This window comes from Sinohyriopsis cumingii, chromosome 17 (assembly GCF_028554795.1).
Source record: "Sinohyriopsis cumingii isolate HCF-2022 chromosome 17, ASM2855479v2, whole genome shotgun sequence".
NCBI classification, from domain to species: domain Eukaryota; kingdom Metazoa; phylum Mollusca; class Bivalvia; order Unionida; family Unionidae; genus Sinohyriopsis; species Sinohyriopsis cumingii.
Window position 1 is genome coordinate 27,370,129 of NC_142977.1, and position 18,944 is coordinate 27,389,072.

Sequence of the window (18,944 nt, forward strand, 5' to 3'; positions counted from 1 at the left end):
TTTTCAGCACACGATAAGCTATACGTGGCGGCCAGTGTAACTGGTGGAGGAAGAAGCCGTGAAAACCTCTGGAAGAACCACCAATTCACGGGTTGCTGCTGGCATGCTTTCTTACATACCCACATTGGCCGAGCCCGAGACTCGAACCTACGAGGACACATGTGAGATGGCGTTGATCGGTAAAGCAGGGACGTCATTTGGGGAGGGGAGCATTGCCCCCCCCCCCCGAATTCGCATGTGCTGTAAAATGTAAAATTGCTGCTACCTATATACGAAAATTAACAAGCCCGTCAATTTTTGCCTCCCCTCGTCAAGTTTTGCCCACGCCCCCCCCCCCCAGTTGAAATGACGTCCCTGCTGTAAAGGAGTGCTCTTTAGACCATTTCGGACACCCTTAGCCCCGTCCCCATTGTGGGCCCCTCTTGCACATATACTGTATAAACTTTGTCACGCATAAAAAATACTGTCTAACCAACGTTATTAGCATATTGTGTACTGCTAAATGAAATTATCACGTGGCATATGAGACGTAAATATTGTATAAACTCAATATGGATACCGTGGCATGTCAAATGAATTTATTATCTGTCTCATATGAGATGTAGATATTTTATAAACGTAAGTTGGTTATCGTGGCATGTCAAATGAATTTATTATCTGTCTCACATGAGATGTATATATTTTACTTAGTTTCTAATAATATGGAGAAGTCATTTGAGAAGTCTGTGCCAATACAGTACAAATTATGAATGGAAGACAGAAAAGCCGACTTTAACATATTTTATGGCAATGTTAGTTTTCTTGTTGCTCAATTTTCTAGACCTTTTTAAACTGATCCGATGATTTGATGGCTAGACAGAAATCTTGACATTTTCTTTGTTTTTAAAAGCTCTGCTGTCGATTTTATTGTCTGACGGAGGACAAAGGCAGTTCAGAAGTGTGCTTTTCATATAACACAAATACCGACTATACTTGGTTATAAGTCTAGTCCAACTTCAAATTGCTGACACCCATATCGGCCGTCGTATAATGCGCCGGTATATCTGAGTAGATAAAGTTTGTTAGGAGTACTCAGTATAACAAAAAACATACACTCTAATCTGCAAGTGCACTTTGCGTTGTCAAATCAGGGTCGATGTTGTTTGCAGCTGGATTCGACATATAAGGGAGTAAAGACGGCATTGAACTATACTGTATATATTTGGTATAGTACAGTATCGCTTACTAGTCGTCAGTTAGTCGATACTATTCGGGGCTTTTTTTTCTCTGTTCCTTTCCTCTTTGGACTTGTTATTACCCCCACAGCCACACCCCCCCCCCAAAAAAAAACCAACTTCGCATATGTAAATTTTGCTAATTATTTCTATGCTAATTGAATTCGAGTTACAAGTTCTGCTTAATTATAATGGGAAAACGAGGACAAAATGACCATGAAAAATGAAAACAAAAAAATCTCCAGTGATGATCAAAATATTTTGCAGTTATTAAAGTTTGGTCTGGTGTTTTATATCACAGCAACACACGAAGTTTATTCAATGCCCACGAAATTGGAGTAAGCTGAGTTGCCCATGGACATGCCACAAATAATGGACCTGGGCTGATCCGATGGTAATATTCTAACTCATGCCTTTCTGGTCGTGAGAAAGGCATGGTAACCACTGACCTGGTGTACATATACATTCCGTATGATATGCTTTTCTTCATCTTCTTTACCGTAACACTGCATTGTTGTGGACACAATCACTGAATGCAAGTATCATGATGACGTATCGAGCAATTCGATTTGAAGGATATTACAAATGAGAGAGAGAGAGAGAATATCAATATTAATTTTAAGTAAATGAACTGACTGTACACATTTGTACCAGACATTCGATAGAAACTGTTGTGATTGTCCGTAATTTTCAAGATAGACCTTGATGCAAAGATTACATTGACCCATAACAGGTTTCAAAATAGTCCCAGCGGTAGGTATTCTATTCAGCCGTGCTACCAATGTCTTCTTTACCGTTAATAATATATACTGCGGCAAAATTTAATTTAAAACAAAAGAAAAAAGTTAGTAATGGTCAAAATTCATATCCTACTCAGACGTATTGATTTGTTTACTGAAATTAATCTGCATACATCAAAAATGACTTCACCAAGAGTATAAATCAAAAATGACTTGACCAAGAGCATAAATAAAAAAAAATGGCTTGACCAAGAGCATGGTATAAACAAGAGTGATGCTAATTTAAGGGGGAAAATGATACTGGAGAGAGAGAGAGAGAGAGAGAGAGAGAGAGAGAGAGAGAGAGACTCGGTAACGTGTGTACCCTGAGAGTGTATTGAACATATTTTGTTAAGTGGATATGTGATACCATGAAATGTCTCAAAAGGTGGGAGTGCACTCATTGCTCTAACTGGGTAAGTGCTTTCCTTTATATGGAATAAACACAATGATCACGGTAAATTATAAGACAATAGTTCCGATTGTTCACTCGTCAAGTGCTTCCTGCACCGTATAGCATTTCGTGTCACTTTGTATGATATTATAAGCTTACTTGTCTAACATAGATACGGAGTGTGAAACCAGTTGTAGACGGTACAAGCATTGTTTTTTTACAATAATTTCTCGTTGACTTGAGAATTGTTGTTTTATCTCAGTGGATTTATAGACTAATGTGTGGCGTTTAAGAAACTTTTGCGCCAGCATGCCAGCATCTCGAGTTTCAACTTCAAAATTCTCAAGTACTGCCACGTCTCTTTCGTCCAGCCGGCTGAAGTGTCCTTTGTGCATGAAGGACTTTACCGTTCCACGATGTTTACCATGTCTTCATTCCTTTTGTCAAGATTGTTTGATGCGATATGTCTCTACAAAGGCAGCGAAAGTAAAGAACCCGTCCACATTTGAGTGTCCCATATGCAAGAAAGTTACCAAGGCACCGGTAAACACTAAGCAGATTTCGGAGTGGGCTGCCTTTTTTCCACAGGACACCATAATTCAGTCTCTCCTTCCAGGATCCAAGTCAGAAATTGATAGGCCGTGTGATCCATGTTTAACCGAGCACAACGCTGTTCAGGCTAAAGGTCTTTGTGTCGTATGTAACGATGTCCTTTGTGAAGAATGTATTCGGTCACACCGGAAGAACAAAGCATCACGTGGACACAAAATCAACCTCTTGAAAGAAGATCCGGACTATCGGCGCCACGCAAAGAATGTGTCACTTCATATGGCATGTGATACTCATGAAGACGAAGATGCAAAGTTCTTTTGCAAGGACCACACCACCTTTTATTGCCCAGAATGCGAGCCCCTTGCTCATAAATCTTGTAAGAATGTGTTTAATCTAAAAAAGCACTCAGCAAGACTTCTGAAGGAGAGAAGTCCAACAAAAGCATCAGAAGAGCTTGAAAATGTCGAAGCACATCTTCTGAAGTTTACAGACACCAGCCAGGCACACATGAAACAGGTTGAATTTCAAATCAACAATTTACCATATCAAATCAGAGCTCTGAAGAAGAGGATTGACGAAATTTTAGATACGCTAGAGAGAAAAACCAAGCTTGAAGGAAACAGCTTACTGAACGATGAGGTTAAAGAACTACCAGAGAAAATTAAGGGCTGCGAGTCACTTGTAGCTGCAGTTCGAAATTCTCATCGAGTTCTGGACGCAGTCGTACGTAACGATGATGCTGTACAAACATTCTATACAGTTCAGAAGATACAAGATCATTTGACCTTTTATAAGAAACAGATCAGCGGCCCCTTCAGTATTACTGATTGCAAGGAGCTGGTGATATATTTCGATGCAACACTTTCGGCCTTGGACCCAGATGTAAAAGTCAATGTTGAGACAAAACTTGAAATAAGGAGGGATGTGGACACAACACGGACAAGTCTTACGTCTGCAAGAACATTAAGTAGACAATCGAAGGGTTGCAAATTAAAACCAGAAGCAGAATTTACAGCCAAGAGTCCAAACGGTCTCGGTCTCGGTCCTTGTTATACCGGGATTGCACATCTTTCAGACGATAAGCTCGTTTTGGTTGATTATAACAATAAGAGATGTTGTCTATATGATTCATCCTTTACATTTGTATCGGAACATACGTTTACTTCTCACCCACTGACTGTTTGTGTAGTCCAAGAGAACACAGTCGCTGTGTCACTTCAAGGTGATCCAGAACCAGCAATTCATATCATGGACGTTCAAAATGCCGTTAGGTCTATCGACACAATTGCCTTGTCCCGACCAATCTGGGGTCTTGCAACGTTGAGTAACAACAGTTTTGCAGTCTCTGGCGTATATGATAATAAGTACTATTGGGGTGTTGTAAGCAGAAAGGGAAAAGAGAAATTCTTTCATGAGCTTGGCGACTCAGGGGGTCATGTTATCACAGATATAGCACTAGATTTGTCAAAAACTCGCATATACATCTCCTTGTATGGGACCCATACAGTTCACTGTTATGATCTCGAAGGGACAGAACATTTCAGGTACAAAAGCTACAAAGACCTCATAAGACCTAGAGGGCTCGCAGTTGATCGTGAGGGCAATGTGTATGTGGTCGGACAGGAGTCGAATACTATCCTACAACTGTCCAATGATGGAACTCTCATTCATATCTTTAGGAAAGGTGTTCCGGCAAAACCACAACAAATAAACTTCAGTTTGAGTGGAGATGCTCTAATGGTGACAAACTTTAGTGAGAACGAAAGAGATAAATGCCATGTCTTAAAACTTTCTTGAACAAAAGGAATATCATTTAACTTACAAGGAAAACTGCTTAGGATATATATCAAGCTGTCACGTGTCTCAGACAGTTTGCTACGATGTCATAGCCTCAACGTGGTTGAGGCTACAGTCTGATCCTATACGTTACAATGGAGCAAATAAAACTATTGTCCAAGACAAAGAGATGATTGTAGTTAAAATATGCTACCCAAGTACAGTTATGTTGTTCAGGAAGTTTGGCTAATGATAACGGTATTATATTTATATCAGGTAAATTATAGTGGAATGTTTACGCTAACCATATCTTATTCACAATGAGACAACATGAGATTATCGCGCTAATTCGTTTTCCAAATAAAGCGTGCTATGCCATATTTGGATATTCTACAATACGTCATTAAATGCATACCATATATAATACGGTCTGTTTGCGTTTCCAAATAAGGCAGCATTGTTATGATATGGCACACACACAAAAAAGGAGTCTGAAACGGAAGTAGTTATCGGTTGAACTAATATGGCAGATGATCCAAATTAAAGTATTGGATAAAGAAGGTAAAGTATATTTTACACGTATTTCTACCATGAAATGCAACAATTCTGGCATTACATAAGAGGAATACTTAATTTCAACATATGTAAGGAACATGTTCAAATATTCGTTTAGTACCCAGTCTGTTACCTAGGGATACTAATATTAGTACTATCAAACAGCCAGCTTTTCCACATTATTGATCGATGCACTTCTATTAATCAGGCACAGTTCTTCAGCGGCCATATTTTGTTTCTCATCTCTAAAGTTGCTGCTGAAGACAGTGTTAGCTCTGTTAGCATGGCATCTCAAGTCAGTGAAGTTTGTTCGTATTTTACATGCTGCAGTATTATTTGGCTTGTATATATATATATATATATATATATATATATATATACGTGTGTGTGTGTGTGTGAACCTATTTTAGTTTTTGTTGTTACACAAACGTTTATTATTATGTTTTTAAAAGTTTTTGACATTTTTAATGATTTGCATGTATGTTTTTCTTCCTTTTAAATAAATACAAAACTTTTGCCTTTAAATACTTGCCATTCAGTCGTTGTTATTTCGCACACACACACACACACACACACACACACACACACACACTTCCAGACTGTGGACCGCTGATCAGTGTAGGCTGGGCTATGTTTAAATGAATTTCAAATTTCATTTTGTTGTTCGTTTTTTCAGTATCGTCTACGAGGGCTACTTGAAAAGTTCTGAATATTGCGTTATAATTTGTGTGTTCCTTTGAACATGTGAATAAATTGTATGCCGATCGAAAGATAAAATCCCGTTCTATTAAACGATCTGTAACAACTCGCACACACACACACACACACACACACACACACACACACACACACAATTCCCAACTGTGGACCGCTGATCAGTGTAGGTTGGCTATGTTTGAATGAATTTTCATTATCGTCTACGAGGGATATATATATATATATATATATATATATATATATATATATATATATATATATATATATATATATATATATATATATATATAAAGTCCAAAGGACAAAATGTTTTCAGATTAAATTATTTACTGCAGAACAGAATTTGTCGCACACAGAGATTAACTGATATCGCATGTGTGAAATTGAAGGAATAAACGATAATTGTGACCACTATTCCTTCCATCGAAACGAGCGTTTACACGGGCAGGAAGATTATCCAGGATGGCCGCGTGGTCTACAGAGATCGCTTTTACCAATCACTGCCATCTCACCTCTGTCCGCGTTCGTTCGAGTCTCGGGCTCGGCCAATGTGAGTATGTGAGAAAGCAACCAGTAGTTTCCCGTGGATCGATATTTTTTTTCCCAGGGTTTCCCCGCAGGTTGTTCCTCCACCAGTTATACAGGCCTCCATCTATAACCTATATTGCGCTGAGAAATGGCGTTCAACCTAAAACAACAAAATTGACAGCAACACCTTTCTCCGTTACCATCTGCAACCAGCATATCTGCCTATGTGTATGTTTCTGACTGCCATATTGTATGTGTCACGTTTTTAACTACAGCGTTTGTCCTTGATATTTTTGCAAACCGTTTAACTTGCATGCACATTGACAGTATTTAATTCGAAATGTTAGTATTGCATTTATGGAAACTGTAATATAAACACGAGCAATTTCACGTGCTTCACAGTGGATTGATATGGTAATATCTTTTGGTAGTAATACGCCACCCCGAGAACACCGCACGCTTTGAGTACAGCACAGCATTCGGTTCAACATTGTGACGTCTTTTTATTTTAACCGTTGATAAGAGATGAGAGGGTGGATCCATTCAACGCCAGTTTCAATTATATCTTATATGGCAATGTAGAAAACTGTCTTGCTAAGTGAGAAAATAAGAATAGGGGTTCTGTATTTATGCATATATAGCATAAATCATAATGGAAATATAAGTTTCTAGGGTCGAAAACAGCCAGCGATATATTATGAAAGAGTACAAGCTATAAACAGTGTAACCCAATGTTTGAAAATTTGCTATTGCACTGATGGAAAAATAATTTTCTAAAATTTGTTTATTATTTCATGGACACATTAGCAATGGACAAGATCCTAGGTTATCAAGACATTATCTTCTTTACAATTATTACACATCCAATGCATCCAACATATATTCTGAATATTACATATCTTTCAGGATTGTGAAAAAAATAAAGATGGGCGAGAGAGATATTATTTGTTATATCAATGATTATCTTACAATATACATCTCATCTCTGTGTTTTGCTAATGTAGATTATACAACAAAAATCATCTGCTTGGACAGATGAATTGGTCCCCACTGTTCCTAAATTATTATTGAAACATGCTTTCCTGTCCGATCTGACTGAACTATATTTTTCTAATATATAATATTTTTTAGATAAGTTTTCGAAGGGTTTTAAAGCAGCTATGTCTCTTACCATCTTGTATGTGCATACATAGTACTTGGTAAGGAAAATAATAAAATATAAAGGCTCTATATAATTGCGCTACACCTGTATCTCCAAATAAAATCATTCCAACGCTTTGAGCAAGTGCTACTTTTTTCAACTTGAATCCAGTGGGAAGCGCTTCTCCATAACCTATTTGCTAAATCACATTCCCCAAAAAGATGCACTATTGTTTATGTCTAATCATTATAAAAGGTATGTTGGGTGGTATAATTAGCATATAATTCTATTTTTAACACGATTTTGAATGTGTGTTACTTTAAGTACTTTAGAATAAGTATTTGGACAAGGGTCACCCGTAAATGGAGGGCTGTCATTTCGTAATGTCTTGCCTTCATTTTCCACAGACTGGTGAAACATTAGAGTTGAAAAGTAATTTGTACGAATATTTAAAACCTTTACCACTGTGAAGAATACATTTTAATTTGCGAGGTATGCGAGGTCTTCGATTCGTTTCTCTATTCAATTTCAAGTTGAAATTGTACCTTATGACTTTATAGTCTGAATGACACCTTGCAAGGCATGACGTTTGTATTGATGTCGCACTTTGCTTTCAACCTTTCAAATTCAACCCGTTTATTGTTCATTATGGGTATTTTGTTTACTCTTATAAGTGTGCTCGTCTTCTGTTTGAGGTGTATTTATTTGTATCAAAAATGTTCAAGTCAATAAAACATCACGCCAAAGCATATTGTTGTTTCCTTTGATTATTTACCTACTGTGACATGGTTTTCTATCTTGCATATTTCGCATTCAAATAAAGGAACACATTTTTTTTTTGCTGTAAGAAGTCGAAAAATCCCAAATATTTTTTCAAGCTAATATAAATATTTTAATCTCTAATTGCTAACTCTCGTTTGAGGGTGTTCTGGAACAATTTCCCTTGTAATTATATCTACATTTAAGTTCAATTGTAAAATTTTCAATTGGTAATTGGTGTTAGTGCCCGTGTCTATTGTCTCAGAAACTTATTCATCACGTGTCTTACTTTCGAAATTTATATTTACCATTGTATTTAAGTCGCCTGAAAACATTATTACCAACAGAGTAAATTCAATAACAAATTAGTTTAACCTATGATGAATGGTTTCTGTACTATACTATACTATACTATACTATACTATACTATACTATACTATACTATACTATACTATACTATACTATACTATACTATACTATACTTTATTGCACTGCACTGCACCGCACCGCACCGCACCGCATCACACCACACTACACTACACTACACTACACATCCCTACCCTATCCTACCCTACACTACACTAAACTACCCTACCCTACCTTGCCCCACCCCCACCCCACCCCACCCCACCCACCCCCACCCCACCCCACACCACACCACACCACACTACACTACACTATGCGATGCTCCTATGCTATGCTATACTAGACTGTACTGTACCGTACTGTACTGTACCGTACCGTACTGTACTGCACTGCACTGCACTGCACTGTACTGTACTGTACTTGTTATTCCCATACAGACTGATTTTGTAAATAAATCTAAAGATGTGTCAGATATCTACGCTTCCTCGTTACTCGTGACAATACAAAAAGTGAAATATTACCTTTCATGTACTTAAAGACCATATATTTTCAATTTATTGTATATTTTATTTCCCTTATATCTCCTTAAACACAGTGAAATAATTTATACAAAGAGATTGAAAATAACCATCAAGAATCAAATTACCATCACCAGCAAACTGCTGGAGTAAATAATATGTTCCCTTAAGTTTAATACTTTTTATATTCTTATTATTTTTAATAATATTGACAAACATTCTGCACGTATTTAAAAAAAATGGAGATAGTGGATTATCTTGTCTATAGCCTGAAAATTCGTAAATTCAGATATAAAGCTATTTTGACACCCATCTAAGAGATATTGCAAAAAGAAGTTTTTAACCAGTGCCATGTTATCGATCACAAATTATGGAAGGTTAGGACTTTGTTAATAAATTTCCATGAAATTGAATCCAAAGCTTGTTCAAAATTAATTAATTGTACGATACGAGACAGACGTAATTATTCAGTGATGAATATATATATATATATATATATATATATATATATATATATATATATATATATATATATATATATATATATATATATATATATATATATATATATATATATAATGAATAATCCTTGTATTTTCAACGATGTATCTCCTTTACAAAAATTAATTTCTCCTAAAGTAAAGTATTATCTAATCGGGCCTTAATATGGGAATCAGCAGTATTCTATCATATAGGACATACTTTCACGTGGAATATAGTTGCCAGACCTTCCTATAAATGAATTTTAGTCTGAGACAATCAAAGAATCCACATTAGTGGGACTTTTGAAATTTGATACGTAAAGAAATATAGAATCTATGTTGGGTTTTTGGGCCGAGACACGGAAATTCCAGTCAAGGGTTTATATTGATTGTCTCCCCACGAGGCTTGACCGAGTGGGGAGACATATAATATAAACCTGCGACTGGGATTTCCTTGTCTCGGCCCAAACCCCAACGTAGATTATTTTTCTCACCCAATATTTTCCTTTCAAGTAAAAAGAATTCTGCGCTAGTGTTTACGTCCAATGTTTACATGCAGCGCATTAATATAAATATGTTAATGAGGGCTGTGGTGTGACCGTTGCGTCCGAAGTACACAGTTTATACGCGTGAGCAAAGACAAATAACATAAAACGTCGCATAATAATGAGGTATTATCACATTTAATATATGGATTATATGAAATTGACAATAAATAATTAATATTTATTACAAGAAACTGTTTTATTTTCATCAGTTCCAATTTTGAAAAGTTATATTGTAAATAATAAAACGATATTGGCTACTCAGCTCTACTGTAGTTATACTTAGTACAAGCTGTAAAGAAGAGTAACATCTTTCTTTAGATATTCATGGGTAATTAGAGATCTGTGTCACTATCGTATATAACTATTCTTTTCTTTGGAAGAGGTGAAACTGTGTGTGACATACTTGTGTTCTCCTTAATATTGATTGTAAAATTACCCCCGTGTATAATAGACCCTCCAAAAACGGACTCTAGCGGATAACCATGTACTAAACTTTCAAGTTCACGGATTCTTTGAACATTTATTTTTCTGCCCTGGAAATATGGCAAGTGCTACAGTGAAATTTGATTATGGATTAATCTGCTGACGGATAAATGATCCCTTCTGGCTGGTAAGTGTATTATTTGTCATTAAATATTTTAGGTATATTTTTGATTCAACCGGGACACAGTGGAGATGCTTAACAAAATTAGAAAAAAGCATGTTTTATATAACACTTTTCTGGCTGTTACTAAGTTTTCCGTAGTTGTTAAGTGAGTAGGAAGGCTATGAAATGTATAGGTCTATAGTATATATGCATGGATAAGTGTTTTCTGTTATATTGTTCATTTCACACAGCATTGAGAATTTCATCCTATATGTAGCACAGTCATTTTCAGGTCAGCGTCATTAAATGTAGCTAACAGTATATAATTTGTTTCACACGAAGTATTTAAAACTAGTTAGGTAGCTTTAGCTACATTTAATGACGCAGATTTAAAAATGTTTTGAGCTAAGCCTGCATATAGGATAAAATTGACCATGCTGTGCGGAACGATAATAAAAAGCTCGGCATCATATGCGTTTGTCTTTGTCTCTCTCGAATTGTTTTTTCATAGTGTGTTCTCAAAGATGGATTCAACTTAAGTTACTATGTTTTTGTTATACATTTGTTGTTGTTGTTGTTGTTTGATTTTGGTACAACTACGTCAGGCACAGCGGAAGTCAACAAGGGTTTCTTTTTTTAAAGTTGTTCTGAGCGCGTGGACACCTTGACTGAGACGACTGGTCTGAGATGACTAGACTTAGACAAGAAAAGTAAGGTTAGCAAAACAAGTAGATTTCTCTGTCGCATGGGTGACAAATATGTTTCTTTCTAAATTTATTTTGTTTTAACAGGCACTTTTGTCTGTATCCATGTTCACCAGAAAGCGCACCCAGATATACATCTGTTACGATTATATCAGTACAGCATTGTAACATGCATAAAAGAATGAAAGCTATGCTACTATTATATCGGTATAACATTGTATAATGCATGGAGGAGTGAAAGTTGTACGTTACGATATTATCGGTATTACATTGGACTATGCATGGAAGACTAAATGGTATATGCTACAATGATTAGTCGTGTAGATATCGTCAAAGGGTTGCTATTGTGCATATCGGTTTATAAAAGAGGTGAGCTGTCGAAAGGAAATTATGATGTCGGCGAGGTCAACCGAGTTATAAAATAATACTTATCAGGACAACCCCTATCCCAATTTAGACCACCACATAGCACGAGGACACATTCCAGTAAAAGTCTACCAGGACAACTCCTACCGCAATTTAGACCACCACATAGCATGAGGACAAATACCAGTAAAAGTCTACCAGGACAACTCCTATCCCAATTTAGACCACCACATAGCTTGAGGACAAATTCCAGTAAAAGTCTACCAGGACAACTCCTACCGCAATTTAGACCACCACATAGCATGAGGACAAATACCAGTAAAAGTCTACCAGGACAACTCCTACCCCAATTTAGACCACCACATAGCATGAGGACAAGTTCCAGTAAAAGTCTACCAGGACAACTACTACCCCAATTTAGACCACCACATAGCATGAGGACAAATACCAGTAAAAGTCTACCAGGACAACTCCTACCCCAATTTAGACCACCACATAGCATGAGGACAAATTCCAGTAAAAGTCTACCAGGACAACTGCTACCGCAATTTAGACCACCACATAGCATGAGGACAAATACCAGTAAAAGTCTACCAGGACAACTCCTACCCCAATTTAGACCACCACATAGCATGAGGACAAATTCCAGTAAAAGTCTACCAGGACAACTCCTACCGCAATTTAGACCACCACATAGCATAAGGACAAATACCAGTAAAAGTCTACCAGGACAACTCCTACCCCAATTTAGACCACCACATAGCATGAGGACAAATTCCAGTAAAAGTCTACCAGGACAACTCCTACCGCAATTTAGACCACCACATAGCATAAGGACAAATACCAGTAAAAGTCTACCAGGACAACTCCTACCCCAATTTAGACCACCACATAGCATGAGGACAAATTCCAGTAAAAGTCTACCAGGACAACTCCTACCGCAATTTAGACCACCACATAGCATGAGGACAAATACCAGTAAAAGTCTGCCAGGACAACTCCTACCCCAATTTAGACCACCACATAGCATGAGGACAAATTCCAGTAAAAGTCTACCAGGACAACTCCTACCGCAATTTAGACCACCACATAGCATGAGGACAAATACCAGTAAAAGTCTACCAGGGCAACTCCTACCCCAATTTAGACCACCACATAACATGAGGACAAATTCCAGTAAAGGTCTGCCAGGAGACAACTCCTACCGCAATTTAGACCACCACATAGCATAAGGACAAATACCAGTAAAAGTCTACCAGGACAACTCCTACCCCAATTTAGACCACCACATAGCATGAGGACAAATTCCAGTAAAAGTCTACCAGGACAACTCCTACCGCAATTTAGACCACCACATAGCATGAGGACAAATACCAGTAAAAGTCTACCAGGACAACTCCTACCCCAATTTAGACCACCACATAGCATGAGGACAAATTCCAGTAAAAGTCTACCAGGACAACTCCTACCGCAATTTAGACCACCACATAGCATGAGGACAAATATCAGTAAAAGTCTACCAGGGCAACTCCTACCCCAATTTAGACCACCACATAACATGAGGACAAATTCCAGTAAAAGTCTGCCAGGACAACTCCTACCGCAATTTAGACCACCACATAGCATGAGGACAAATACCAGTAAAAGTCTACCAGGACAACTGCTACCGCAATTTAGACCACCACATAGCATGAGGACAAATTCCAGTAAAAGTCTACCAGGACAACAACTACCCCGATTTAGACCATCACATAGCATGAGGACAAATACCAGTAAAAGTCTACCAGGACAACTCCTACCGCAATTTAGACCACCACATAGCATGAGGACAAATTCCAGTAAAAGTCTACCAGGACAACTACTACCCCCATTTAGACCACCATATAGCATGCAGACAAATTCCAGTAAAAGTCTACCACGACAACTACTATCCCCGTGTAGACCGCCACACAGTAAGATGACACATTTAAGTTTCTTTGTGCATGATATTTGTTGTGGGTATATCCAAAAAGATGTCGCTTGTTTTTATTATGATTTTTAAAGAGTTAATATAGTTTGGTCTTTTGAGACTGCTATTGATATTATTTCAACTGTGGTTTCTACAGGCATTTACATCACGCTATATTGAAAGCGTGCAATTGAAACTAACAGTTAAAATGGCAGTAAAAAGCACTATTTGTAAAGCGTTGAAACTTGTGTTGCACTTTAATGTATGTAGCCTATACAGGTATGGTCTGATGTGCAAAGCAATTAAGTCTCTTTGAGAAATGTTTAAAAGGGGAAACCCATAATTTACGAACAATACAGTAGTGCCTTAAGGTAGCATTTGTGATCCGTAGATAAAGAGATGACAGTCAAGGGAGATTTATTATGTTAGATATTACAATCAGTATAAATAGAATAACCGTTGTAAATTTGTATGGGTATAACGGTGATAACCCTAGTTTGTATAGAAAGCTTAAAGAAGAAATTGTAGTATTTGAGAACTCGTCAGTTTTAATGTGTGGAGCTTGGAATACTCTTCAAGACCTAGATTTGGATACTTATAATAATTTACATGACAAACGACAGCAGTCTCGAGCCAAGATCTGAAAAACGAACTGTAATTAGTTCACCTCTGGAGAAATTCCAGTCGATACATAAAGGTATATACCCGGAGGCAGCAATCTGCTTTGAAACAAAGCAGATTAGATTTACTCTCTTGTATCTGATGATATTTAAATGAATACAACTGATGCACTGATCTTACCAGAGAATAGGACTGATCATTCAGATATTATTTTGACTGTTGCTTTTTCAAAGTGTCCCAGCGGAAAACGATATTGGAAATTTAATGCTAAAATTTTGGGTGAGAATAACTACTTTGACCTGATCAAATAGTTTATAGCTGTCACGGAATTAAACTCTTTTATATATTGAATACATGTACTCGGGTTTCGTTTTCTGTGTACAACGATTCTCGAGGGTGATTTATGTATATTGTGCCTTATTTCGAAATAGTGAGTTCTGTTCATCCCATGCCGCACGTGCGGAGTGCTCTCGATGGGACGAACCGAATGCCTATAATGCACAGACTGTCTGTGTATAAATACCTCACCGTACGTAAATTTCTTTACAATACGGAATAGTCTTGTCAACCGGTAGTCTGCTTCAAGGTCTGATTTAAGGATTTTTATTCTGTGATTCATTCTGATTGTGATTTTCATACAAGGATCTCCAGGTATACTGTATCCTATATTTTGTAAGGTGCCATTATTTATACTGTGTAAATTTTTGTTATTATTTTGTTTTGTTTTTTGTTTGTATTGCATTTTGGAAGTTTAAGGGTGTTTAGCCCCTATCAAAGTAAGTGGGTAGTTTTTACAGCCCAAAATGGCAGGAGGAAAGATTAAAAGTTACTTTCCCACAGACCTAAAGAATACAGACAGTGGAAGACTACTATTTGCGTATAGATCACCAGGGTGCCAGGGGTTGACTTTACAAACTTAATGAGGCAGAAAGGCTGCGCCCAGCCGAGATCCTACAGTACCTAACAGGCAAGGGAACACAAACTAATGACATCAAAGGACTACAAAATGGTGGCTATACTATACTTCCTCTTCGCAAAAGTAGGAAAGCCACTATATGACAGTGATCAGACAATAGAGTTCAGCGGCAAGCCAGTGAAGATATACGCCCCGCCGCCCTTGATCAAGAAAATTGGCGATATAATGATAGAAGTGCATTTTTCGGGAATTCCAATGGAAATAACGACTATCGAATTAACGAACAAACTGCAAAATCAAAATAAGTACGGCGTCAAAATCACTACTGTACAAATGGCCACATACTGGGGATTCCCCTCAGTATACACAGGACAGGCATCTGCTGACCAAACTAACTCAGCAGAAAAGCAAAGGGCAAGAGCTAGAGACAGACAGACAAATACAAAGAAAGAAGCAGACAGCCCCCTTGTATGTCCTAGAAGAGACGAAAAAACAGCAACACCACAAAATTTGGAGCAAACTCTTGACAATATACAGACAAGTCGAGATATATCGACTATTGAAGAGACAATGGACACAGACACTTCAATGGAGCAACAAGTGGTAACAACAACTCAACCAAGACAAGAGCCTGCAACACCAACAATAACACTACAAAAAGGACAGCATCAACGCCCAGAACAGTCAGAAGAGATTAATGACTAGTTTAGATCACCAGAAAACGAAAGAAAATCCAGAAAAAAACCAAAAGAAACGGAGCAAATAGGACGAACAGTCGGTCTCAATAGAGAAGATAATAGAACAATCAGCATCGAAGAATACGGGGCAAAAAACTACCCACTAGCAAAATTGCAAAATAACCAAATAAGTTATGTAAACTAGAACCTACTAACACAAAATAAAAACTTAACGACTAGCCCATAGTCAAGATGGAGGAATCAAACCTGCATATCCTATGAACACTAATGGTATAAATAATAAAATAGATAGAATCATAGCACAAGCTAAATGATATAATTTTAATGCAAGAAACGCACGGAATGCCGGAACACATTATGAAAAGATTAGAGGAAGAACTAACTGCACTCATCTTTCTTAGTAACCACCCTACAGACATAAAGAACTGGAGTGGCTAGTTATCAGGCAAACCGCCAAGGGATTGAACCCTGAAAATAATGGAAATGTGTAATTAACTTAAAGGACGTCTAATTCACTTTAAAATAAATAAATAATGGAAATGTGTAATTAACTTAAAGGACGTCTAATTCACTTTAAAATAAATAAATAATGGAAATGTGTAATTAACTTAAAGGACGTCTAATTCACTTTAAAATAAATAAATAATGGAAATGTGTAATTAACTTAAAGGACGTCTAATTCACTTTAAAATAAATAAATGTACCATCTTTAATATATATGCGCCACCAATTGTAAATAACAGGAAAACTACATTTATTCAAAATATAAATCATTATACTCAAAAATAAATGTTAGAATTATTTATAATGGGAGATTTTAATTGGATACTAACAGAAGATAAGTGATAGATTGACGGAAAATGATACAAAAAAACTATTTAAATGGATCAATACTTTCATAAAAACAAATATTGGAGACGCTTATAGATTTTTAAATAATAAGAGGGAATATACGTTTAAATATGAAATCCATAAAAAAGTCGTATTTATACATTTTACATAACTAAAAACGAGACAAATGCAATTAAGAAATGTGAAATTCTACAAGAAAAATAGATCATAAATTAGTATTACTTGAAATAACTTATTCCGAACACTATAAAATGGGGACAGGGAGTGTGGAAAATTAAGTGCTCTCATGCAGGATGATCTGTATGTGTGCACTGTTCGCAACTACCTCAAGATTTTCAAGGAAAAGTATACTGGGGATATAATGAAAGACTGGGAAACATTCAAAAGTGAAATTAAACTAATTACGAAATATAGCAAGACAAAAACTTCAAAAGGAAAAATATTTAGAAATAATGATATATATAAGGCCATTAACAAAATTACAAAATGAAATCAATAAATGGGTGAAAATGGAAAGAGATTACACAGGGAATAAAAATATGGGAATATATATAAAAAGGGCAGAGGGCTATACAGAAGAATGGAAATTAAAATGGGAGAAAATAAAAAGATAGAATCAATACAAGAAAACGACATAATCCACCAAAATAAAGATATTTTAGAATATATAAAACAGTACTACACAAAAATTTATGAATTTCAAAATATCAACAAGGAAATAATAAATAATTATATAGAAAAGACTTAATTATAAGCAAATTACTACAGAAGATAAGGAGAAATGCGAAAACTTTATCGCCGATAAAGAAATCTTAGAAGCAATTAATAGCCTTCAAAAACAGAAATCACCAGGGTCCGACGGCATAACCTCGGACTTCTATATTACATTTAAATACGAATTAGTTGATTTTCTAGAAATTGTAACAACATACTGTTAAAAGGGGATATGCCGAAAACACTAAGCGAGGGAATTATTACTTTCATCTATAAAGGGAAGGGAGACAAAAGAAAGAATTGATAAAAAAAAAACTAGAGACCGATAACCTTGCTAAATAAGGACTATAAAATCTTTAGCAAAATTATAACCAATAGAATACGAAATTGTTTAAACAAGATAATAGATATAAACCAGAGCTCTGGGGGGAAGGGAAGAAATATTACGACTAATACTATATAAATTAATGAAATGTTTTAAATGCTAAAGGAGAAAAGGGAGTAATGTATCTGTTTGATCAAGAAAAGGCGTTCGATCGAATAGAACATAATTTTATTTTTAAATCATTAGGAAAATGTGGCTTCGGCCAAAATTTGATAAACTGGATCAAAGCTATGTAAACGGATATCACCTCTAAAATAATAGTAAATGGAGCGCTTACTAAGGAAATTAATATTAAAAGATCAGTCAGACAGGGCTGCCCCTTGTCTATGCTGCTATATGTAATAGCAATAGAACCCCTGAGCATACCCATCAACCAATACAACAATATTCAAGGAATAAAAATACCAAGTTTGAAAAAAATTTAAGACTATATTACATGCAGACGACTGCACCATCTTTACCAGAGATGGATTTTCTTTCAAACATCTACAAGATGAATTAACAAAATTTGGAAAAGCATCTGGTTCAGCGATTAATCATGATAAAACAAATTTTATTAATAGAAAACTGGTGAGGTAATCACCCTGGATTCCCCCAACTTAATTAAAAAACGAGTAAAAGCACTAGGAATTTATTTTGGAATGAATTCTACTCACAAGAACTATCGTGAGTTACTAAGTAGAAGCACAAACAGAAACTTGGTTGCACACAGGGATTAATCTCATGGACGAGTACAGGTAGCTAAAACCTACATGTATAGTGAATTGAATTACACAAGGAGCACGATACAACTAACTGAAGCCATGATTAACAATATAGAAAAGC

At 36.4% G+C, this 18,944-nt stretch overlaps 1 protein-coding gene across 1 annotated transcript; it reads left to right on the forward strand.

The window, feature by feature from the left end:
* Positions 1-2,356: 2,356 nt before the first annotated feature.
* On the forward strand, positions 2,357-5,650 carry LOC149778302 (uncharacterized). Its single transcript, XM_089938301.1, has one exon. The coding sequence runs from the start codon at positions 2,697-2,699 to the stop codon at positions 4,734-4,736; it is 2,040 nt and encodes a 679-aa protein (XP_089794427.1). The 5' UTR covers positions 2,357-2,696; the 3' UTR covers positions 4,737-5,650.
* Positions 5,651-18,944: the final 13,294 nt, after the last annotated feature.